General features: G+C 42.8%; 1 protein-coding gene across 2 annotated transcripts in view; it reads right to left on the minus strand.

Moving 5' to 3' along the window:
- STAG1 (STAG1 cohesin complex component) overlaps positions 1-26,764 on the minus strand; it is a 305,757-nt gene that overhangs the window by 92,680 nt on the left and 186,313 nt on the right. For both annotated transcript variants that reach the window (XM_090051339.1, XM_090051340.1), the window contains 3 exons: positions 23,056-23,179; positions 9,691-9,789; positions 3,299-3,378 (listed from right to left, as the gene is read on the minus strand). In XM_090051339.1, coding sequence (XP_089907465.1) covers positions 3,299-3,378; positions 9,691-9,789; positions 23,056-23,179 — 303 coding nt within the window. The remainder of the gene's footprint in view (positions 1-3,298; positions 3,379-9,690; positions 9,790-23,055; positions 23,180-26,764) is intronic.

Genomic DNA, 26,764 nt, shown 5'->3' on the forward strand with positions numbered 1-26,764 from the left:
TTAAAGTAGAGCGAGCTCTTCTGGACTCCTCTGCTCCTCAGACTGGCGTCCCAGGCATTACTCTGATCTCACTGAAGTTCAACCTCTCACTAAATTTTGTGTATTAAAAATACTGTTCAGCTGCTGCATACCAATATGCAATGAAGAAATTCTATACAAGCCTGTAGAATATGCGTGTGAATGCAGGTTAGTTTCTGCAAGCAATCCCAGCTGACACTCACAAACTCACTACTGTCCTTGGCTCCTAAATATTATACCTATGTGCTCTTAAGTTTACCTTAATGTAAAGATGCTACTGCAACATCTTTTCCTTTGGTCTCTTTGACACTTCCTAGGTACAGGGTGCTCTTTCACATAAGTGACACCTTGTAGCTCAGCTGCTGACTTTCTCACTGTCCCCACACAGCACCCTGAAGTCTCCAGGGGTTTAAGCATCCTCTCCCAGAGTGCTGATGTGTTGCTAAAGGCACCCAGGCCCATGTTGGATCACAGCTGGGTTGCTGCAGCTCACAGCTACCTAACCAATTGGCTACTTGGCTAAAATAAGGGAGGGTTATCCTCCTCCTCCATTTTAAGTCCAGAAGGTATGTACACACATTCAGGGAGAAACAGAATTGCAAACTGTGGTTAAGTGTCAAAAATGGGGCTGATGCAGCTGGACAAGGAGCATTTGGGCACAAAGTTAACACAAGGTCTTGTCCCAAATATTCTAGATATTTCTTAGACAAGGTCAGGGTTTCCTTGCCTAGAGTCTGATTTATCCATAAACTAGGCGCATGAAAGGTTAAATGGTTAAACTGTAATTATATTTATACCATTAATGCATTACAGTTAACAATTACTAGTTAATACATTTTTCTGAAATCAGGCTTGTTTGCTACGGTGGAGTTCATTGCATCAGATTTTCAAACAACGTGTGAATTATAACATGGTTTACCAGGACTACAGAGTGTGGCAGCATGGTGTGTCCCTCAGCCCAACCCGTCCGTCCCTCTGTGCCAGTGTGGTATGACCCTCAGACCAACCCATAGGTATGTCTTACCAGTTAAACTAGGGGTGGCAATATGGCAGATCTGGCTGGTGGCCGGACTCCATTTTCTAACAGCCCTAGATACCACCTGGTCTCCTTGCAGACCCCGGGAGCACGGGAGTGTGACTGCGTGAGGCCATGACAGTGCAGGGTGCAGAACTGGGGCTCTGCCCTGACCTGCTACTGCCCCTGCGCTCCTGGGGTCTCTACAGACAGGCCAGGGGCCGTGCAGGCAGGGTGTGTGGCCAGGCAGGGAGCTGCTCCCGGGCCAGGATCTTGCAGCAGTGACAGCACAGGGCAGGGCTCTGCTCCCAGCATGCCCCTGCCCACAGAACCTGCACTCGTTGCTGGGGCATGGGGGCAGTGGACTGTGGCTCTGCCCCGGCCCCGCTGTGTGCTGTCACCGCCACCCCAGCCCCAGAGCAGCTCCACGCGCAGCTCCTGGCTGGTCTCCATGGAGACACCAGGAGCATGCGGGTGTGACAGTGTGGGGCCGGGCCCGGGCAGAGCCCCGGTTCTGTGGCCCTACACTGTCATGTCCCCAGGCTCCTGGGAGACTGGCCAGGAGCTGGGGCTGCCAGGAAATGGAGTCCACTGCGGGCCTGATCCAGCTTACAGGCTGGACTTCACTATTTAGCTCAGTGGTGAGCAAACTGATATAATTAGAAGAGTTCAAACAACTGATTTTTAAAATAATATTTACATTCCCCACCATGAACCCAGGTGGAAATCAACAACTCTTTCTACTACCTACAAATGCAAACAGAGGTGGAACCTCCAGCAAAAATGTTACTGAATGCCTACTACCAGTCTCCTAGGGGGCTGCCTATTCACGGTGCAAGTTTCGTGTCAGATCTCTTAGCTGATGAAAACTATTTAGGTTCCTCACCGATGGCCTGAACCAAGTATCACTGAAGTCAAGAACACTTACATTACAAGAACATTAAAACCACAAACCATTTCTGCTCCAAGCATTATTGACCCATTTAATTCAGAGTTAAGAGTAAATTTAAAAAAAATCTAAATACAATTGAAATATTTTAATATAACTGAATAAATACATTTATTTGAAACTTCTGCATTTACCCTTTGAGTATTATAAAACTGGAAAGAATTTGCTATATAACAAACAGGATTATTTTTTGCTTAAAAGCTTCCTTAAACACAATATTGGAGGTGTATCCAGAACTGCTGTAATACATTTTGCCAATTATTTTTTTTACTCAGTTTTTAACAGATTGAGAGGAAATATGCCAATATTTGGCTTGCATAGGTAATTATCTTTATTTTTTTCAGATTGTACAGCTATAATAACTATATTTATAAACAAATATGTTGAAAAATACTGGCTCCATCCAATATGTCACATACAAAGGGGCATGAATATTAGGTCTTGCATGCCTAACTCACAAACAGCATTAAATATTTAATTATTAGTAAAGAATTATAGATTTCTGGGGTATATTTTATATAAATATCTTTTATATTATACATCATTGTGTTTTTGATAATTTTAACATACATCCTTTTGATAGTTTTGAATACAACAGCACAGGAACTGTGCTTTCTTTAATAACGTGTGCACATATACAGCGTTTTATTTTAATATTCACTAATAAATTTTCAAATTTTCTGTTTTGTGTTTGCAGCTTAGTAATGAATCAGTGATAATTTAACATGTGACCAAAAAAGGAGGACAGAATAAGTAGTAAACTTGACTTTTTATCTTTTAAATCTGTGAATTTAAGTTATCAACTTCAGTTTGCACTTGGTTTGTTTTTTTGGCATTAAAAGGTGAGCAGGGAACAATGTAATCGAATTATCCTTTAGTATTGTTAGTTTGTTTTGCTATCTTGGCATTTATTTGAGACAGTAGATGCTCTTCTTTATTTTGTGTTGGTAAGATAGCTCTGGCATGGGGCAGAGGGTGATGGTGGCGGTGACCCTGGCTGCAGAGCTGGTGAGCAAGGGGCTGGGTCTGTGATGACAGGTGAAGCAGATGGAGGATGACCTGGCCCTCAATTGCCCTCCTGCTCCCAATCACCATGTCCAGCTGGAATTCTGTGGCTAGCCGCCCCTTGGCCGTCATGAAACCATTAATCCTATTCCAGCCTCTCCAAAAATTATTTAATGAAAGTATTACTGCACATGGAATCAACTTCAGTGTTACATAGCTGTCACAACACATAAGAGAAATCTACATAAAGTAAATATTACTGGGTAAAGTGCTTTTTACAGAAAATTATAGTCATTTTGAGAAATACTCACTGAAGTATTAGCGTGACTAATCGAATGGCTTCAACAGCAACATCATATTCCTTATCAAGTGTCATTGATACAATGCGATCCTGAAAAAAATGATTGTTACAATTACAAAACACATTATACGCACAGCTTACAAAAGAATAAATCTTTAACAGATATTCTTCTGAGTTAGACTCAGGACAACTATTTGAGTTCTTTCTGAGAGGCTGTGTTTCCTTAGTGGAATGTACCTCCATTGCAATATGTAGGACAGGTTCTACATTTAACAGAGAAACACACCAGAGTGGGAACTTGTGCTAATGTACTTTCCTTTGGCTCACATCGCTGTGCACCATGCAGGAGCCAGGCAAACAACTTGTGGCACAGGAGCACCACTCTGGACAAATGTCATATTAGCATACCTCCCCTGCAAAGGAAGGGAGGTAAAACCTTATTCAGCCTATCTAAAATGTTCCTAAAGACTGTCTTGCACCCATGAAGAGAAGACAGAAGTGAAATGATTTCTTTTCCAAACATTTTTTAAAAAATGAAGCAGACGTGCCAGTCATTTTGTCTTTCAGTGACACAGAAGCGCTGCTCCCTGCCCCACAGTACTGGGCAAGGAATAGCCGCTTCATGAGAAAAGAATTGGAGATCTACTGTCCTTAAAAGCTTGAAAAGGAGTTTATTCAACTACTAAGAGACAAATTAAAACACAGACCACCACTGGGAAAGAGCGAGAGCTGAAGGAATTTATCTTTGGAACAGAAGAGGGCCTTTGACTTTAGGTTCTTTCTTCACTACTGAAGTAGACTAACAAGACAATGTCCCTACCCAATAAGATTTCGTTCCCTTGATTCTTATAACATTGTGGTCAGACAGGCTACCTTGAAGTTCACAGTGTTGACAGGTGCTCTTTTTTTCCTTCAAGGCCATTCTTCTTGTGCCGTTCTCAGGGATGGATCCAGGATTTGGCAAAGTGGAGACATAGGAGCAGCAAACCGTGCTACAGAGGTGGTAGCATCCACAACACTCAGCCTCTTCCTGGAAGAATCCCATCACTTTCCCTCCCCGCCTGCCTCTGCTGCTTTCCCTACTGTCCTGGGGGCAGGGGAAGCTTCAGAGCTGCTCCTGCCTTCTCCAGCTGAGCCACATGAGACCTGGACTCAGCTGGGATAGTGAAAGCAGCAGTGAAAATGGGTGAGGATGAGTTCCCCCACCCTGACTGCTCCCCCTGAAGCACACATGGGGAGGAGGAACCCTCCATCCATTGCCACTGCCTCCAACTGAGCCATCCCCCATAGAGCTGAAGTAGACAGGAGTGGGCAGTGGGGAAAGCAGCAGTGGGAGGCAGGGGAGGAAGGAAAGTGATGTGGCTCTGAGCACAAAAGGGAAGGGAGAGGGGACTCTCACTTGCTTTGGGTACTTTAAAGACATACCCCAGGGACTCCTGTGGGGTGGTCTACTTGAAAAGGGAGGCGCAGCTGTGCCACTACATCCTGTTTGGATCTGTCCCAGCCGTCCTTATTCTAATGTGATTGTACCAGTCAATGAGATACTAAAGCACTACTGAATATAGGACCTGGTCTCCTAAGTCAATGGTCTCCAAACTTTTTTGATCACGCACCCCTATCAGCAAAAATTTTTTGAGCATGCACCCCCAATATATGTATATTTATATAAATAGAAATAGAAGTTTTAATATTTTCTTCCCGCACCTCAATGAATTGTCTTGTGCACCCCCTGGGGTGCATGTACCCCACTTTGGAGACCACTGTCCTAAGTCACTTGGGTATTTTTTAAAATGTTACTTTTGGGACATCTGATTTGGCCTTCAAAAGAAATGATTCCCATCTTTTCCATATGGATTTGATGTGGAAAATATATGTTTCTTTCTGGCTGAATAACACGTGCCTTCTTAGTTTAAGAACAGGAATAGTCTCTAACACCCAGTCAGAAAGGCTGAAAAGGCAGAGCCATTATTCTCATTTGAGAAGCACTATTATCAACTCCCCTTCACCTTAATTAGATTATATCAAAGGGATCTTCAAACTACTAAGGAATTAATAAGAGTGTTACTAGACATGCCCAATGCTTCCTAGGACTTGTCATTTGAGCTTGAATAGTCAACATGTCTCTGGAGATTTCTTTTGAAATTAAGAATGGAGAAGCAGAAATGTTGCACTAAAGTACTCAAGTCAGATAAAACCTGACCAGAAAACATATGAATAGCAAGTAGCCATGGAAAAACAAATGACAATTAAGTAAATTATTTTTCTAAGAACCTCTCAGTTTTGTCTCTATTGTATTCCTTAGGCATCTAGGGTCCACTGGGGAGAAAATTTATTTCCTGTGAATTTGTTACAGAACTTGTATATTACCTTTGTTAATTTGGAGCAAGCAAGTATAACACTAGGACAGACACAGGCTGTTGCATTGTTTTTTTCTCATTCCCCACAAAATAGGGAGAGAACTTTAAAAGTCATTTTTTCCTGAAGGTAGAGAGAGAATTTCTTTGAGTAGTCCCAATAATAAGAAAAGCAAATCCTAGTATTGGCATTGCTTTAGTGGCTCTAGATTAGCAGTAGTTGTCACAGGCAAATCTTTCAGACTGCACAGGGGGAACATGAGACAGCCCTATAGAGAATCTTTTGAAGATTTTCTTATCATTTTCTTGGATGGTGAGTGTTTTGATCTGAATTGCCAAGAAAACCTGGCTTATCCCAAGGGTTAAGGAAGAAGCTTGGAGTTCGGATTTTCTTTCCTCCCTATTGGCTTGATTCTGTTTTACCAAAGAATAAAGCATATTTCCTGAAACAGATCAAGCCAAAGAAGGTCATTTTACAGAATCACAGAAATGAAAACTGAACCCACTTAAAAAAAATCTGGTTCAACCCTCTGCACACAGCCAAGTCAGATGACCCCGGCAAGGTGTATATCTAATCCTTACCCTCCGCCAGTTTGTGACCGTTAAAGGTCCCCCCTTAGCCTTCTCTTGTGGAGGCTAAACAGGTTCAGGTCCCGTAGCCCTGCTGACCCCTGATCATACGAGTGGCCCTCCTCTGAACTCTTTCCATATTGTCCACGTCCCTCTTGAAGTGTGGCGCCCAGAACTGGACGCTTGACATGCCGGCCCATGTTTGTCTAGTGCACCCACATCCCCCCACATCAACCTGCTTTCTACCCCCTCATCCAAGCAAGTTGACCGTGTGGGCAAGAAGCCTGCAAGTTAAAGAACTTCAGTAAAGGATATCCCACAACTTCCTTGCATATCCTGTTCCAGCATCTAATTTTTAACAGTTAGAAATGTTTTTCTAGGTTGGGATACTGCTAAACCTAAAATTTAGGGATCAGTTCCAAGTAGATGTTTTAGTTACAAACCAGATCTAGGTACCTAAATTCTGCCTAAGTCCCAAAGTGTGATCCAGACTGGCTCTGGTTCAGGAACCACAAAACATGTTAGGTACTAATACTTATTTGAACCTCCATTTTGGACTGCAAAGTTCCCTCAAGCCTAGTCTTCTGCATGCATTCAGTGGCAATCTATTTTGATCACCTAGATGTCTAGCTTTTCCCTAATCTTTGGTGCAATCCATATTGCTGCTGGGGGAGGTGCCCAAATTTACATAATTTTTAGATAAGCTCCATCCATTGGCCATCCTGAGAGCATGCCCAGCTAACCCGGTCAGCATCAAGTTCAAGTGAAAAACACAGAAAAGTAGGGATGGAAAATATGTTTGGAGGTCGTTCAATTCAAATTGCCGTTCAATTCAAATTGCCCACTTTAGGCAAGATCAGTCCTATCTAAACCATCCTGGACAAAGCTCTGTCTAACCTCCAACACAGCTATCAAACATATGGCTGGATCTGGCTCATGGAGGCATATGATCCAGCACGTGGGTTGCTGGACCGACCCCATGCACTGGCCATTGCCCTGTCCTAGCCCCAAGGGCCACATGCATAGTGAGTCCCAGGGCTATTGTTGAGTACTGCACATAGGGTGCAGGGCTGGACCAGCTACATGCTCCGTGTGGCAGAGGGGTGTGGAGCATGGGGTGCCCAGGACTGGTTAGTAGGATACAGTACACAGGACCGGTTAGAAGGATACTGTAAGGAGCACATGCCCATACTGGTCCCATGCTGTGTGCAGAAAAGGGACTGCACCTTCTCTGGATCTACCCCGCTTCTGGGTGAGAAACACTATTCAACCTTCCTGTTGAAGGTGGACCACAGTGCAGAAGGGACCCTGACTCCATAGCTTAGAGGTTAAGTGCCTAGCTAGAGAGGGGGCAACTTGCATTCTCGTCCCCGCTTCAAGGTTCTTTGGATTGTTCTTTTGGATCTGTATATCTAAATTCTACGTAAGTCTCTTTTTAGGTGCTTAAAGCAATTCTCTGGAGCTTGCCTATAATATCTAGCTTTAATCATCGCTGCTGCAAATTAAAATAATTTCATTTTGCTCTTAGTCCAGTGCACAAGGTGCACAAACAATCACTGCCATCCTTATAACAACATTTTATATACTGGAAGACTTATATCTTCCCTTCATCTTTTACTTCCTTCACTGAACAACTCTGACTTCTGAGGAGACTTTACAGTAATTGTAATGACGCATAAAACCAATCAGAGTACAAAAGGGATTGTAAGGAATTTTTCAGTATGATGCACTGTAGCTATCTTTGGAGTAGAGAATTTTAGTTTCCATTCCTGTCCTATCTAGAATTTTTCACTGGAATTTTTTCATCATTTTTCAAAGTAAAATAATTCAAATTTTCTTGGGAAAGTAACTCAGGAGGCTTATCAAGACAATATAGTATTGTTAAAAGACACCGAATACGGCAGCAGTGGAGTCTGAAATCTCTTTCTGTAGAACAGATGCAGTGCAGGTTGGCAGAACCAGCAACATCTTCCCTACAATAACCTATCAAGGTGCTTCCCCTGAAATATAACAATACTACGGTGCAAACTGATAATAATGCTTTCAGTACTTGATTGTTCCATAAGACTACCAAAAAGGATACCAATTTATTCAGGCTAGTCAAAGTACCACAGAAGATTCTTCCAAGAAACTCATCTCCGCACCATGTTCTAACAGGATGACCGTTCTCAGAATCTCTCTCGCAGAAAAACTGCAATTCCTCTTTAGTGGGGCATATGCAAGTTAATGCACTGCATATTTGTTTTTAGTCTGAGTGCTTTTCTCTGTCCGTGAGATACCTACATGGTTTTGTACTTCATTTTAATGCAGTCTATGCACTCCAGTTTCAGGGACACAAACTGAAACTGAAATTTTAGACACATAGTCTAAAATTATTTAAAAGTTATCTTGAAGGTAACACTTTCCATTTTACTTTATACTTCCACGTACATTGTATAAGGCTAATGGCAAACTCAAGTATTAAAATGCAATATACACAGGAGTAAGGGGTAATGAAAGTAAACAGGTGGACTGTGTGATGGATCAATAAGAATCATCCCCATCCCTAGGGACAGATATTTAACAAGTTAATTAAAAAAAAAGAATGCGTTTCTGTCACCCTCATAAATTACATCCAGGAATATTCCTGCTTCTGGTCTGATGCTTCCTGCTTTTGACTTGCATTTTTTTTAACTTAAAAGACCAAGAGGCCTTTCTCTATTACAAAAAGTGAACTGAGTTTTGCTTTTGTAGCTTTATCAGTGGTTGTCAACCTTTTGAGAGTTGGATCACCCCCTCCCCAACTTTTCTGAATTAGGCAGTAATCCCAGTTGAGAACCACTGTTGTGCTACCTCAAGCAGACCTCACCCGGGTGCCACTGCTATCACCACTGGGAAAAACTGACCTGTGCACCTCATGCACAGCCAGACTGGGAAAGGTTGTGGCATGAGCTCTCCTGCCTCATTAGGGTTACCTGATAACCCTAAAGCAGGCAGGAGAACTAGCTCAAGTGGCAGCTTTCCTGGTCCAACCCTACATGGCACCTCCCAGGAACACAGGCATACAGGGCAGGTGGAAATGTCCTGTGTGCCTCTTTCTAGAAACATGATGGGGGCTGGACTAGGAAGGGCTGTGGCACAAGCCAACTCTCCTACTTGCTTTAGGCTTACCAGAGAACCCTAATGAGACAGGAAAGTATGTGTGCTGCAGACCTTCCCACTCTGGCTGAGCAACAGGTATGTGGGGCACTTCTACCTGGCTGCGGAAGCAGCAACTGTGCTGTGACACCCCTGAGAGAAGTCTTGCAGCTCCCAGATGCAAACCACAAACCCAGATAAGTCCCTGAAAAAACAGAGACACAGCCAGTATAGCTCTTTCCTTCCTTTAAATTAATGCACATAATTTCAGGGCGGTGAAACAGTTAGGCAAGATAATTTTAGTCTTAGTATAGGCCTTAGAGATCCACATTTTTTCTTCTTACTTTTTTGTCACTCTTACCTTGAATCTGTTAGTGAATAGCTCCAGTTTAGGAAACAACTCCCTGTTGGTGTACAGGCTTTGAAGAGCTTTCAAACACTTCAACCTCACTTCACCTTGCTAAGTAAAACAAAATAAGGTTGGTTAAAATAATATCTAAATCAAAAGCGCACATAGATTAAGTAGCATAATTTGAACCATGTCTAAATGTACAATATATTTTAGATAATTTATTTACATGGAATATTAACAATCTTGCCAAGCAATTCAACAATTCAGTTAAAATGTACGTAAGTAATGAATAATCTTTAAAATTAAATATTAGATTTATTCCCTTTTTTGCTCACACAAATGACTTGACCTGCACTAATGAATAACTATTGCTCTTTGGTGTCTGTTGAAAGAATTATATATAATACAAAAACTTAATACATAAGGCGGGGGAAGAGTGGGGCAATTCATCAACTCAAACTCCAAGAGGATGAGAGGTAGGGAAGTATCAATCTCATGCAGCTACACATCTTCAGGAAATAATTTACATGCAACTTTTTCACTGGATACTTCATGCACTTGATTGTCTGCAGGGATTTAACAAGCTTTATGGATCTATGTTAAAAATAGTTTGTACAGGCATCAGAAAGGTTACAGAAATCTGCTGCTGCAGCATGATTCACAAAACAAAATATAAACGTGAAGTACTTTATCCCAGTAGTAATACAAGATATTTTGAGAGCTAAGGTATCTCAGCAAAATAATATAAATCACTGAGCTTCTGACCACCTCACTTCCTTTCTGCTGATCTTCATACAACCCAAATGGAAGACAGGTAGAGGTCAGTGACTGGGAACGTACAGAAGAACTACATACAGGTACAGGTAAATAACCACTGCTTTATTTTGGGGGTGTCCCTGCTAATGTGAGACTGGTTCTGTCAGACTTTGGAAGCGTGTTCTCTGGCTTAGATACTTTTAATACTAGTGCAGAAGACTCTGGAGGGATAAAATAGTCTCCTGAATGGATTTTCTATGTAGTTCCGCAAATAATTTGCCTTCAGAACATTTTACAGCATAGAAAGCTTCAATGTATGATGCACACAGGAGATAATGAAATTCTAGGCTCCTGATGTGAGCCTAAGAGCCTAAGTACACCAAGCTCATTAGCTTCAGGACAAAGTCTTGGTGGTACAAGTGAAAGCTGACGTAAGATTCAGACTTGGTTGTCCAAAAGAAAGTTGATGTAAGATTCGGTCAGGGAGAATCCCGCAGAACTTTCCTTTGGCTTGCCTAAAATTCAGAATCACTCCAAACAGGGAAGAATTGGTTGAGAATGTGAAGATGGAAGGTAATGTAGGTGACAGTGACCATGAAATGATACTTCAAGATCTTAAGGGGAGGAAGGAAGGAGAGCAGTGCAATAAGGGCACTGGACTTCAGAAGAATAGACTTTAACAAACTCAGGAAACTTGTGGGAGTCCAGAAGAGTGGGCTGTAGTGTTAAGGAGGCCCTCGTAAGGGTACAGGTGCAAGCTATCCCAATGCAAGAATGGCAAGTGCAAAAGAAGACCAGCTTAGCTACACAGCAATCTCTTCAATGAGTTGAAACTTGGAAAAGAATCATACGACAAATGGAAACTTGGTCCTATTACTAGAGAAGAGTTAAAGAGTATCACATGGGTATACAGGGAGAAAATTACAAAGGGCAAGGTATGAGTTGAGATGCAGATGACAAGGGACATAAAAAGGGATTTTATAAGTATATCAAAAGGAAGACGGCCAGAGAAACCATTCATCCCTTATGGAATGCATCAGACAATCGAGTTAGTGATGATGCAGAGAAGGCTGAAGTATTTCATGCATTTATTAGTTTAGTCTTTACAAATATCAGATGACAAGTACGTTTGGCAGCAAAGACAGGAAAGAAGACAGTCTAAAGTAGCAGAAGTACAGGTTAGGGATTACTTATGGAAGTGAAGTACTTTCAAGTCTGCAGGGCCGAATGGGACGTATGCTAGGGTAGTGAAGGAATTGGATAAGGAATTCCAAAGCTATTGGCCAGTTTGGAAAGATTCCAACACAGAACAACACAAATGATTAGGATTTTGGGAAACAAAACTTGTGAGGAAAGGCTGAAAGAACAAAGGTTATTAGGTCTGGAGAAGCACAGACTGAGAGGGGAGTCAATAGCAATCTTCAGTTACCTGAAGGGTGACTGCACAGAGGGAGATGGGCCCATGACCACAGGGAACAGGACTAGAATCAATGGCCTCAAGTTGCAGCAGGGGAAATTTAGGTTGGAGATTAGAAGGAACTTTCTGGCTAGGAGGATGGTCAAGCATTGGAACAAGCTACCTAGAGGCACTGTGGAATCTCCATCCTTGCAAATTTTCAAAAGCAAGTTAGACAGACACTTAGCTGGGATCATTTAATCATGAATGATCATGCCTTGAGCAGGAAGCTGGACTAGATGACCCTGTAAGGCCCCTTCCAACCCTATTTTCCTATGAACTTATGCAGGAGGTCACCCTGGACTTGAAGTATTTTCTGTTTTCTGGAATTGTCTTAAAACCTAAGAAATTACATAAAAATAAAAAATGTGTTAAAAGCATTAAATTTCTAAAATCAAGGATACTCAAAAGTTTGGAAATGCCAGAATTAAAGCTGCTTGTTAAATCTCAGTCCAGCCCCCAGGTACATATGCATTATGATATCATGTTTATTATATGATCACATCCTATACATCTAAAGTACCCCTGCCTCACTCATTACATAGCATGGACGTTGAATAAAGAAAAGAATGCAAGAAGGGACATATTTCAGCATTTAAGGTACACACCTAGGACCTGGGACATCTGAAAACAAAAGTTGCCCACTAGAGACGTCCTAACTTATGCTTGGGTACATTGGAAGGATGCAACAGGCTACAATCAGACCTCGACAGGTTACAAGGGTGGGCGGACAAGAATAGGATGGGTTTCAACACAGACAAGTGCAAGGTGATGCACCTCGGGAGAAACAACCGGCACCATACCTACAGGTTGGGGAACTCCCCTCTTATCAGCACGGAGGCAGAAAGGGATCTGGGGGTCATCATTGACTCCAAGATGAACATGGGCCGGCAGTGTGGAGAGGCAGTAAGGAAGGCCAACAGCACCTTGGCATACATCCACAGATGCATCTCGAGCAGGTCCAAGGAGGTGATCCTCCCCCTCTATGCGGCACTGGTCAGGCCGCAGCTGGAGTATTGCCTCCAATTCTGGACACTGCACTTCAAGAGGGATGTCGACAGCATGGAGAGGGTCCAGAGGAGGGCCACTCGTATGATCAGGGGACAGCAGGGCAGGCCCTATGAGGACAGGCTGGGGGACCTGAACCTGTTCAGCCTCCAAAAGAGAAGGCTGAGGGGGGATCTTGTGGCCTGTTATAAACTAGTCAGGGGGGATCAGCAGGCATTGGGGAAGTCACTGTTTCCCCGAGCACCGCCAGGAGTGACCAGGAATAACGGTCACAAGCTGGCAGAGGGTAGATTTAGGCTAGATATCAGGAGGCGCTACTTCACGGTCAGGGCGGCTAGGGTCTGGAACCAGCTTCCAAGAGAAGTGGTGCAGGCTCCTACCCTGGGGGTGTTTAAGAGGAGGTTAGATGAACATCTTGCTGGGGTCATTTGATCCCAGTATTCTTTCCTGCCATGGCAGGGGGTCGGACTAGATGATCTGCTCAGGTCCCTTCCGACCCTACAAACCATGAAACTATTATGCATTAATGGGGTAGGAGTATCAAGGCTGCGCTGGCAATCTTGAATATTTTCCTAACTGTGGATTGACTTACCATTTTTAACATAGCCTTTGCTAAAAACTTTTATATAGTATCTCTGGTTCCATTTCTTTTCTCTGATTCACAGGTTTGAAGATGAGCAAAACAGCAGGATATAATTCTGAAGTGCTTAATTTATTTCACACCAACTACAGAAACGATTGGAGGCATACAGAACAGAAACAGGCAAATATATGTCAGTTATCAACTCTGAACCTGACCACAGTATAGGATTAAAAGGTAAATAAAAGCTTCCATTTGAAACCTAAATTAATCAGCTTTGCAACTGAGTCTTCATTAAATAGAAACAGACCTCTGATTAGACAGGGTTCCCCATGCACTTCCAAATAAAATGCAGTAAATACTGAAACAGTAAGGCTCCAAATCAAAGGATGCTGAATTAAATACAGGTTCTGATTATAAAGGTCCAGTTAATCAAGTATTCTAGATAGAAATTAGAAAATATGTATGATTAATGATGTGATGGTATGCAATAGACTTATCTGGGGTTTTTGCAAAGAGGCTTCTGTGTATGAAAGCAAACAAAAACTGCATAGCTGGCCATATTTCTTTTGAACCGGTTAGAGACGGGGGGTGGAGGAGGAATGAAATGACAGAGCTGTACACACAACAAAATTGGCCTTTAAAGCAGCTTAAAAGCCCTTTTGCACTGCTTAAATGGCATTGCTGTTTACACTGTCGGCGGTGGATTGAGCGTTAAATGACTTTGGGACATAACAAAATAAAACATGTCTGATGTGTTTTAGTTTGCTGCCTTACAGCCATGGACGGAAGCACTGGGCCCCATGCAGCTCAGGGGCTGTGCAGGCAGCCCATGCGGGCAGGTTCCACTGAAGAAAAAAACCCCAAAACAACCCCTAAAAAAAACCTCAGTGAGCCTAATATTTTTCCCCCCTTCCTAGAGCCTGCCTGCCTGAGCTGCGTGGGGGCCTAGTGCTTCCCTCCATGGCCATGGTGCCCCTGGGACTGCCCAGGTCAGGTGCCTGCAGATGTGTGCCACCTGGGGGGCACTACTGTGGAGGGAAGCACCGCTCCCCACCCCACAGCTCAGGGACTGCTTAGCCCACCGGCAGCTCACTCTTCCCGCCGCTGGAGAGTGGGGTAAGGATCGGGCCGACCCCTGTGTACATGCCGCAGGGGTTTACTTTGGTTTAATTTGAAGCAGTGTTTTTAAACACCCACTTGCTTCAATTTAAGAATTAAACCAAAGTAAGCCACCGTGGTGTGTACAAGCAGCCAGGGTTTATCACCATTAAAAACTTATAGTATTGCTTGAAAACTTCTCTATGTCTCATTGCAACTTTGATACCTCTATAGCTTCTTTTCAAGAAGAGTTCTTTGGTTTGGAACCTTTAATATTTTATAATGGAAAATGTAGTCCTGTTCTCCCCCAGCACTCCTCCAGCTTCATAGTTCAAAATGTATATATGTGCTCTGTTCTTAAATACAGATTCCTAATAAATTGCTATGGTTATATTTTTTGCAGAAATTCTGCAGGCTGATATTTTTAGAAACCTAACAAAATAGACCTGGCAGGAGGTTCTAAAGTCCTTCTCCAATCAGATACTTTGCTCTGCAAGGCTTATAATAATTTTGTTTTTTGTAATATTATATTCTCCATATCCTAGACAGTCTCCCAAAGTAGAGATCCAATCTTTAGTACTCTGCCTCTGAAAGTCTTGGTCCTGCAGGACTCCCTGCAATTACTCCAATGCAGTCTTCATATCAGTTTAATTTTCAGATGTCATCTAAAGCAGGATGTGGACCCAGACCATGATGTTTTCCATTGCTATCTGTCCTGCACATCCAGTATTTCTTTTGCACCCAATATTTGTCCAGAGAATCTAGTTATTTTGTGAGGTCTCTGTTCATGTGAGATGAGTATACTTTATAATCACTCTGGCCAAGATTCTTTGGGTAAAACTGACATCTTTTATTAGAACAACTCAAATAGTTGGAAAATTTCTTAACAAGCTTTATGATCACTGCTGTATTCTTCAGCTCTTTGATAACATAAGTAGATTCATAGATACTAGGGTCAGAAGGGACCTCAACACATCATCGAGTCCAACCTCCTGCCTAGGCAGGAAAGAGTGCTGGTGTCAGATGACCCCAGTCAGACGCTTATCTAGCCTTCTTTTAAAGACCCCCCCGCCCCAAGGTAGGGGAGAGCAGCACCTCCCTTGGAAGCCCATTCCAGATTTTGGCCACCCTTACCACGAAGAAGTTTTTCCTGATATCTAGCCTAAATCTTCTCTCTGTCAGTTTGTAATCATTGTTCCTTGTTCCCCAAGAGGCGCCCTGGTGAACACAGCATCTCCGAATCCTTGCTGCGACACCCTAACGAATATGTAGGTGGCCACAAGATCACCTCTCAGCCTTCTCTTGCGGGGGCTGAAGAGGTCCAGGTCCCTCAGTCTTTCCTCATAGGGCTTGTCCTATAAGCTCCTAACCATATAAATGGCCCTCCTCTGCACCCTCTTGAGGTTATCCACATCCTTCTTGAAGTATGGTGCCCAAAACTGGACGCAGTACTCCAACTGCGGTCTGACAAGTGCCACATACAGGGAAAGTATCACCTCCTTGGTTCTATTTGTCATGAATCTGCTGATGCATGATAAAATGCGGTTAGCTCTGTCGATGATTTTGTCACACTGATGACTCATGTTCATCTTGGAGTTCACTATGACTCCGAGATCCCTTTCCGCTTCTGCGCTGCTGAGAGGGTCACTTCCCAGCCAGTAGATGTACTGGATATTTTTCTGCCCAAGGTGCAGCACTCTGCACTTATCCTTGTTGTACTGCATCCTATTGTGTACTGCCCACTTTTCTAACTTGTCCAGGTCTGCCTGCAATCGTTCCCTACCCTCCAGATTGTGCACTTCACCCCACAATTTAGTATCATCTGCAAACTTGGACAGAATACACTTCATGCCCACATCCAAGTCACTGATGAAGATATTGAAGAGTACAAGTCCAAGGACCAAACCCTGTGGGACCCCACTACCCACAACCTTCCAGGTCAATGCTGACCCTTCTACTACCACTCTCTGGGTGTGACTCCCCCCAAGCCAATTTGCCACCCATCAGGCCATGTAAACATTTATGTCACAGCCCCTTAATTTATTTATGAAAATGGGATGAGATGATGTATCAAAGGCCTTGCTAAAATCCAGGAAAATGATATCCACCTCTATTCCTGCGTCTAAGCATTTTGTGATCCTGCCATAAAACGAAACCAGATTGGTCAGGCATGATCTACCTGCTACAAATCCATCCTGGTTGCCCTGGCTCCATTATTTTTCCCACTGGACTCCCACAAATATGATCCTTCATAACCTTTTCAAAGACCTTTCCCAAGGATGGAAGTGAGACTGACTGGCCTATAATTACTCGGATTCTCCTTCTTCCACTTCCTGAAAATAGGGACCACATTGGCGCTTTTCCAGTTGTCTGGGACCTGACCCAAGTGCCACGAGTGCTGAAACATCCAGGCCAGTGGTTCTGTTATGACACTGGTCAATTCCTTCAGTACTCCCGGATGCAGCTTTAATGATTGCAGTAAAAATGATCTCTTTGTTAAAAAAGAAAAGAGAAGCCACATAGTGGAACTTGACTTCAGGCAGACATGATTCTCAGCTGGCATCAGTGGAAATCTACAGGACAGAGTCTGAAGGAATTCTTTCATTACTTGTGCAGATGGAAATCTTGCCCTCCTATTTGACCATGGCCAATCAGAATGCCAGTCTTTTTTTTTTTTCAAACAGAAGGAGGATTTTCCTGACTTGAAATGAACAAATGAAGTTAGTGTCAGAAAAGCTCCATTCAGGGTAATGAAGATTACTTTTTCTCTGTGCTTCCATATTTTTGTTTTACCCAGGGAATTGGAAGTATTTGACTAAATTCACACTGAATTCTTTTTTCTAGTCCCAAAGACATGCATTCACTAGTGATCCTTTCACTTTGTCTGCCTTTGAGCAGCATAAGGGGAGCAAAGAGTGCTTCCTCAGATGGGAAATATGTTGACTGCATATCCCTAGCCTGTTAAAGCAGTGGTAGATGACAGATTTCAGGGACTAGTTGTGCTGGTCTTGGTTCCTTCAGTAAAGGAAATCCATCTCCACATCCTTTCTCCTGCCAGGTTCAGTGCTAATGGATGAAACTGAAGCTGTGTGCTTCACTGACGGTGCAACATAGCCATCTTGCACAGAAAGGGATAATTCATCTGGCATGTCTGATAGCACACAGCAGGCATGTGGTCTTCCAGTATTTGAAATACTAGTTTTCTACTTGATTGAAAAGCTACATAAATATTTAACCTAGTTTCTTGTTGCTTCTAAGATCTGGGGCAACCTAGCTCCTAGCAAATGTGCCCAAGCCTAGTTTGAGGTGTCTGTATAAGTGCAGCTGAGGAAGGCAGAAGTCTGAAGGGCAATCCTACTGAAACTTTGTGTCTGCTGTCCAACCATGGGAATGAGTAGGATTTTGCTGAGATAAGTGAATATTCCAAGGCTATTCAATGTTGACAAGGTTTCATGCAGGATAATTCACAAGGCTCAAGTTCCAGGAAGAACTATGCTGTTTGTTGAGGCTGGAATTTCAGAGTATCAAGTCTGAAGGATATTGCAAACTTGTTTTCTAGCATCAACACATAAATAAAGGTAATACTTTGACTTTTCCATTTGAACTGATGGCCCAGAGCATGAAACAGTCATCTATCTGGCACTGTTGAGTTCGTGTGAATTTTAACTAAATGAACCTCTTTTCTAATGAAAGAAGATGTAGATCCCGTCAGTCATAACTTGGGAAAAGAATCATGACATATAAAACATGTTTTATTGTAAGACTGCCTTCCGCAGCGAGGCCTTTTGCTAGTTGACTCTTATACATGCCCCCGAAGTCATGTGATGCCTCCCCACAAACAGCTGGTAATATACATGCATAAAAAGAAAAGACATCTTCTTCAGGATGTTAAGGCATTAATCCTACAGACCCCCTTGTGGGAGTAGACTGAGTAGATTCTCTCACCCTTTGATTTTTTTTCAGTGCAAATGATACAAGATAGTTTAGACCAGGATGCTGAGCAAAATAAGAAGAGTCCTTAGTTTTGTGGGTACTTCCTATCCACTCTGTAGCTGGGTGGATCTTTTGTCATCTCTGTTATGCAGGTGGCAGTCAGTAACAAGAGTGTATGAACTGTCATACATAATACTTCTTACAACCCATTGTATCTGTTCCAGGGGGAGACAGTTGAAGAGATGTTTTACCTTGTGCAGGTGCATTAATAGCAAAGGTCTCCAAAGAGTCTCCCAGATCATCACCACCCACTCCCCTTTTTCCTGGTACCTGGTGGAAATGTGGTGCAGGGATGGATATGTTTATTACTGACAGATCACTGACATCAGTGTTAAAAGAGCTGCCCGGTACTAGAACTGCTAGAAGTATGTTGTTCATGCTTGGGCACTGCTACCAAAAGGTGAGAGTTATATTGTTTACTAGCCAAAAGCCCATTAGGAATGACGGAGGGAGGCAGGGGGTGGAATGCTGTCACTCACCACCCTGAACTGCCATTGTTTCCCAAGAGCAGGGTGGAGGGGGAAAGTTTGCCCCTCCATCCCCCTCAGCCAGCACCCTGTGCTGCTGCTGCCGCTGCCTGGAAGGAGCAGGACCGCTTTGTCACCGCTATCATGGCAGCGCTCTGCTGCACCGCCGCCACTGCCTCCTGTCCGGAATGCTCTTGCAGCACTCTGATTGGTTGTTTCAGACAGCTAATCAGAGCGCAAATAAAACGTCAGACAGACAGACAGACAGACGTTTTTATAATATTAGACTGTTACTGGTGCTAGGATGGGTGCAGCCTGTGTCAGAAAAAAACTCCTATGCCTAAGTCTTGTTGCTTCTACTTGGGCTTCCAGATATCCTTGGAGAATATCCCTCTTAAAGAAATCAGAGATGGATGTAACCCCAGGACAATCCAGGGTGGCACCCAAGGCAACCTGGTGCAGACCTAATATGCAATCACTGTTGTCTGAGATCTGAGGAAGGGTTCTGGACTCGAGGGAGAGAGAGATATAGGAGAAGCAAGCATTCTGTAAGGCAAGTTATTGCTATACCTCCATGAATTTATGGATGGAGAGGACACTCCTGATTGTACTGCCAGCCAAATCTCCTGGGTTAATTTTGGTTCCACTATGGAGTGTGCTGAGAGCTTTTCTAAACAGTTGTCATATTTCTTCCTTTTCTTTAAAAGGTCTTCAACCAGGTTCCTTTCCTATCTTTTTGGAAAGGTCTGGTTCCACAGCAGAAGCAGGAATACCCTGTGTATGAAAGCAACAGGTTCTGCCTCTGGGATCTGTCTCTGAATATTATCCGCACTCGACTCCTTAGATGATCACGATGCTCCCTGGTGCCTGCTTGATATTGTTTTAAGAGGAGCCAAGGATTTCAATAACACAATAAGAGAAAATTTTCAAAAGTGGTGGTAAGCCTTGAATAAGGATGACAGATAAGTTTATGCTCTTTGTGGTATCAAGTGAAGGGATCAATACCTTCAATACCTCTCCACTGAGTTAAGCCTGCAGCCTCAACTTCAGTTTCCATTACTCTGCGACCAAATATGCACATAACAAAATAGCGCATCAGCTGAACTTCCCTACACATAAAGATACCAAAGCTATGTATCTGACCCTAGACAGAGTGCTGGATATATAGGTTTCCCTCTGCCAAGGGAAAATATTATGTAAAACATTGATGCTCACTAAGTGTATAAAAACTCCATAAGTAATAATTAATTTTTGCCAAGCAGAGAGGACACAGCAAGGTGCCCTCATCTTCTCTGTGGCACAGGAAAAGGAACAGAAGTGGCTCAGGGAGGTTCTTATGTTCAATATGGATGTCATTAGAGCGTGCACATGACATGGCTTTGATAAAGGCCCTGTGAGCTGAAGCATCAGACTCCCTCCAAGATGATAAATGAATGTTCCTATTTAATAGTTTCACAGATGTTAGGGTTGGAAGGGACCTATTAGATCAGTGAGTCTGACCCCCTGCCCTGGGCAAGAATGAGTGCTGGGGTCAGATGACCCCAGCCAGGTACCTGTCCAATTTCCTTTTAAACACCTCTAAGGAAGGGGACAGCACCACCTCCTTTGGAAGCTTATTCCATATTTTGGCAATCCTCCTGTAAAGAACTTTTTCCTGATGTCCAATATGAATTTGTCTTCCAGTTTGTGGCCACTATTTCTAGTTACCCTGAGAGGTGCCCTGGTAAACACTGCATCCCCTGTTTCTTGCTGCCCTCCCTCAGTGAGTTTGTAGGCAGCCCCAAGATGATCTCTCAGCCTCCTCTTGTGGAGGCTGAAGAGGTTCAGGTCTCCTAATCGGTCCACATACGGTTTTTTCTGTAGGCCCTTAACTAGATGAGTGGCCCTCCTCTGAACCCTCTCCAGGCCATCCACATCCCTCCTGAAGTGAGGTGCCCAAAACTGGACGCAGTACTCCAGCTGTGGCCTAACCAATGCTGCATACAGGGGAAGTATTTACCCTTTCTCTTAACACAATCAAAATGGCATGCAATTAAGTGGAAACATTTTCTTTAATATTATTTTAAAATAACAGAGGAAATGTAGTACCTAACTTGGGAACTTAGTACTGCGTAAGTCACCACTAAGGTCAATAGCCTTAATGGGGTTTAAAAAAGGATTAGGATAGACTTAGATCAGTGGCACTCAACCTTTTTCCCTAGTGGGCTGGAGGGGCAGTCCATCTTCAGGGCTGATGTGGCTGGTGGTCCCAATCAGGGGCCTTGGGCAGGCATGGTGGGGAAGAGGGCTTGGTCTGGCCCCAAACTGACCTTGAGGGGTAAGTAGGGGGAAGGGACATGGCTACTTCTCCCCAGCCATCAGATTTCCTGATCCGTAGGAAGATCTGTAGGCTGGAGGTTGAGCACCCATGACTTAAGACAATGAGAGTACCCAAAGTTTCACCAGAAGGAATACAAAACAAAAACAAGACACCTGAAATTAAAAGGGAACAGAAGCCAACTTCTGACTGATGGGCTTAGGAAGCAATTCCCACTATAATAAAGTAAGCTTCCTATCGTCCTGTCTCTACGAGTACTCACCTTTCTAATGCTGTGCCGGAGCCACCAGTGTGAGTGTGCACATGCGCGCGCACACACATACATACACACACACTGGTGGCTTCAGCCAGCGTTAAAAAGGTGAATACTACTGGAGACAGGAACACAGGAAGCTTTTAAATGAGAAACAACAACAAATAAGAAAAGTGCAACCTAAATTTTCAAGAGACGCAGGTTCACACTAACGAGGGAATGCTTTTGTCATTTCTCTTTTCATTCCCATTTGAATCTAAAATTCCTTTATCACTATTAAAATTGGTTTACACTCTTAATGTAAACCAATTTAAAAAGCACACATATGCAAGATCTTTATCTGTTCTAATAGCTGATCAGATCTTCCCATCTCTTTCTTCAGGATTTTAAGAAAAAAGCATAAAAAGAAAATAAGTAATTCAGTACTTACTTACATGCATACTGGTGGCTTCAGCACAGATTCTATTATAAAAGCCTAGGTCTGTCTTTCTGTCTGTAATGCTTTATTCGCACTTTGATCGGCTGACGGAAACAGCCAATCAGAGTGCTGCAAGTGTGGGGGGTGTGCTCCCATGATTCCACAGCTGAGCCGAGGCCAGCCCGGCACTGCATGGCATGCGTTTGTACAAACGGCTAAATGTGCGTCAGTGCTGAGAAAATGGTGGTGGTGCACTTTTGCACTAAAACACCTTCAATTTCGTTTTAGTTCAAAAGCTTGCCACCAACATTTTCTCAGCACGTATTTAGCTGTTTATACAAATGTATACACCACAGTACCAGGGTGCTTTTAAAAGTGCCTGGCACTGTGGCACAACAATGTATACAAATACCCTATCGTTCTTTCTTCTCTTCACAGTGTGGTAGAATCATCTTGAGAGATGAATCAAAGTCCAACATAGCATATAAACAAATGCCTGTGATCTGACACTACAGATGTTCAGAGGACAACATCATTAGGAAACTTTCCTACATAGCACTCTTTGAAGTGATCCTAGAAGATCAGTCTCTCTCCCATAAACATAGAAAAAGCAGTATGGGGATAGACTGCTGATAGGAACGCTAGTGGAGGAAGAACCCATCAAAACACTCTCTATAATAAAAGCCTTTGTCTGTCTGTCCGTCTCTAATGTTTTATTCACACTCTGATTGTCGTCTCGGCAGATGGAGCAGTGGCACTGCGAGGTGCTGGGTGGCAGTGCTTTGTTTCCCCCCTTCCCCCCTCCCCGTGTGTCGTTTATGATGGGCAATTTGCTAGTTTAAATATATAAATCAACATGCAGTTCTAGCTCACTGCATCCTAATTCAACTACTTAAATGAACTGGTGAAGAAAAAAAGAGAGAGGAAATCCAAACAAATTCTTTCCAATCACAGGTGATGCACTGAACCAGAGAAGGACATATGCATCTCTTCTAGCTTCCTGTCCTCTGGTATGCAGTACTTACCCTGTCATGTAGTGTCCAACCAACGTATTTTAAGTAACTATCATTCAGGAAGGCATCACTGTACATTTTCATCCATACTCCAATTTCCTCAATGCAAACGGCTCTAATCTCAGCAATAGCATCCCTAGAGAGGTAGAAAAAGAGCATTAGGAAGGTCAGAGTCAAATACAATTTTCCTTTCATGCCCACTGGTCTAGCACTAATATTTTGCTTTTTTATTATTTAATAAAACCACAATATCTATGTTTGCTTCAAACACATTGACATAACTTCAAACTCATCTCCTGTGTTAAAACAATGTTGACTCCTCCATATTACTCTATCCTTTCTAGCTCTATTCCACTTTTTTAATCTAGCACTCCCCACCTTTCTCTTTCACTCTCCAAAGCTCCACAAATAAGATGTTGGTCTAAAAGTCTTAAACTCATCTCATCCTTTGGTTCCCAAAATATGGCATGCAAAGGTCTGTCTAGTGGCTTTTTTCTCTATGTCCATAGATTTCTATAATCATTCAAGTTCTTATTGAAAACAACAAGGATTCAGTCTAGCTCAGGGACCAGCAGCCTGTGCCCCAAGAGCCAGATCTGGCCCATGGAGCCACTGGTCCAGACTGCAGAGCTGGGGGGCTTCTCCTATGCCACAGATGGAAGAAGTAGCAGCATAGGCTAGGTCTTAGTGCCAACCTGCCTCAACCCAGGCAGGGTTGTTCCAGCCCATAACTAATAAAGCCTGCCAATTACCAATCCTGCTGCTTTTACTAGGGAGTGCTGTTCAGATCTCCATCACAGAGAAGTTTTAGAACCAATTTCTTCATTTTTTTCTTTGCTTTTTCTGCATTCTCAATATGACAAATGTTAAAAAGGCCAAAGGAATCTCTCAGCCACAGGAACCTTCTGCTTCTTGAAATGGGACAGTAGGAAATTACCTGGAGAGTATGCCTGAATAGGGTAGATGTGGAACTAGTTTCACCCTAACAGGATTTTTTCTCCTTTGCCTGACTGACAGAGGGATGAGGCCCACACCTAGCCTGTTTGTAACCGCAGCTCTGGAGATATGTTGTGAGAAAGTCCTTGTGCCACTCAACTTCTAATTTTCTTTCTTTTTTAAGAAGGCTAAAGTTCAGCAGTTTTGTAAGCAGTAAACTGAGAGCCTAATTGTATTCATTTAATTCTACAAAATGTAGATAGATGTTCCCTTCCTAAGCTCTGGGTGCTTAACATGAGCTAAAACACATAAAATAATAAGACTGCTTATACATATAACCACTCCAGTCTACAGCCACTCTCTCCTCAGTAGCTACAATTGCACTCTGCAAGATTTTGTACATAAGAACAAATAATTTTACATGGCCGTAGCATATAATCCCAAACAGTTTGAACAACTGGCTAGACTGGACATGCATTTTCTAAACACCCTCTAACTTCATCATAGGTTATGAAGCAAGCACTTAGTGGCTACTGTATCAGTAGTATTAAAGGAAAAATACTATTATAAATCCTAATAAGTCATCCACAGATTTGTCTCAAGACTCCTTCGAAACCCACTGTTTCTATCAATCTCTGAGGTGAAACCATTATAATAGATTTGTAATCCTGTCGTGATTGGCATAGCCTAACCAGCGCTGATAGTGATCAGTTCATGTTATAGGTCCGGAGTGGCAAACTCACCTGGGGACCTGGGCTAGATCCAGACTGAGGGCTCCTTGTAGGCTGGATCTGGCCTGGGGGAAGGGGTAGCAGCCGTAATTATGGTGGTGGTGGCAGCAGCGGTCACTGTGGCAGTTGCCACTGTAGTGCCAGTGAGTCAAGTGTTTGCAGGCCAGGCAGCCCCTTGTTATGGTGAAGGTTTACAAACAGTGGTAGGCCAGGAGGCCTAAGGGTGATTGAGTGTTGTACAGCCCTCACCTTACCTCTCTGCTGCCAAAACCATGTCCACCAAGGCCACAGGGCCCTAGATTCTATGGCATGCCATGGCCAATGCTGGCCACACTCTCAACTTTCAGTAACCTGTTATTAGCCTGGTAGGCCAGATGGAACAGCTCTATGTACTACATCTAGAACATGGACTGGTAAGCTTGATACCCCTGATACAGGTGATACTCCTTCTAAGCAGAGTAAGAGAATAAATCATCTGTCTCTAATAAACATCTCTCATTCTGTTTTCAATATAAGGATGAATGCTCCATACCTATTAATACCTATGAGATTGGTTGTGCTGTGGAAAAAAGGTCTGCTATCCATCACTGGGAATGTAGCCACGGTTAAAAAAGATATTTTTAATCAAAATTGCTATGTTCCATATATCCAATGTGTTCAATGCTGCACAACTCACATGCTGGTAATCAAGTTATTGGGAGCTGGTTTAAAATGTTTTAAAAATAAATAAAAAGAAGAATATAAAGTAAGTAATGAGGCACGAAGATCAAAAGATGTATTTATGGAAGATTATAATGTAACAATCAGCCAGCAGGGATTTCTTTCTGGGGGATGGCAGCAGCTTCTCACAGCTGTAAGTGCTTAGTTACAGACTTGTCTGCCTACAAGTGCACGATCTAAACCTACAGATTGTTTTGGGAAGATTAATGACTACTCTTTAAAGATATCCAGAACTGCAGAATAGCTGTCCAAAACTCAGGACCATCTCAGCTTCCTTAAGGAGATGGCACACATGCTATCCAAAACAGAAAAAGATCCTTCTTGCTTCAGAAGATAATGTCAGAGTGTCTCACCAATCTTCAAGAACTCAATCAATATTCATCCTAATTGATAGTCATCCTAAGAAAAATTAATGTTAAATGTAATGAAAAAGCAGCACCAATTAAGAAAATGTACCAACTTTATCCAACTGCAAGAGGTGTTCTCTGAAACTGGACAAGACAGCTCTTCAGAGACATCCCAATTTTCAGTCACAGCTGCCTATGCAGAACTGTTTGATGACATACATCTTACAGAGACCATACTAAATCCAGAAAGGCATGACCTGCAAAGGAGCATGCCAAACAATTCCTTAACATACAACATTCAAGGAAGGTAATGAAGAGAGGACAGATAATTCTAACTCTATCTGGCTCAATGCTCTCCTTGTATAACATCCACTTTTCCCACTGTCACAGACAGGATGCTGGGCTAAATGGACTATGGCACTTATGTTCCTGAATTTAAGAACTTTCGTGTTCCTGAAACCATGAACAGTACCGTAGACCTCTATTCACTCTTCTATCTGTTCTCTGAAGAAGAAAGCCTAAAGAGACTGCAAATCTTTGCAAGTAATATTACTGAGTATCCACTTAGGACAGTTCAGCCAAATTCTTTGCTTCACTGAATCTTGTAACAGCAGAGAAAGAACATAAACAAATGAAGACTGGCAGCTGGATCTTTCACAAAGAACAAATTGTTTTTAATTCCCAGTACACTGCTATGAAATACTCTGAAGATCCTAAGAAATGGACTTGGAGCTCCCAATGTGATGCTGCCACCAAAAAGCTAATGAGATGGCTGGGTGTATAAATAACAGCAGAAGACTTAAGAGGCTCAACCTAATTAGTTTAGCAAAGACAAGAATAAGAGACTATTTGATTATTTTCTAGAGTCGTTGACATAGCGAATACATCTGGAAAAAGGGGGCTTCCGGCTATATAGACATACGTATTAGCACAATCCAAATACTAGACATCAAAACTACAAGAATTCAAATGTTTAATAGTAGTGTC

This window comes from Crocodylus siamensis, chromosome 6 (assembly GCF_052110815.1).
Source record: "Crocodylus siamensis isolate JL-2025a chromosome 6, ASM5211081v1, whole genome shotgun sequence".
In the NCBI taxonomy this organism is placed as follows: Eukaryota; Metazoa; Chordata; order Crocodylia; family Crocodylidae; genus Crocodylus; species Crocodylus siamensis.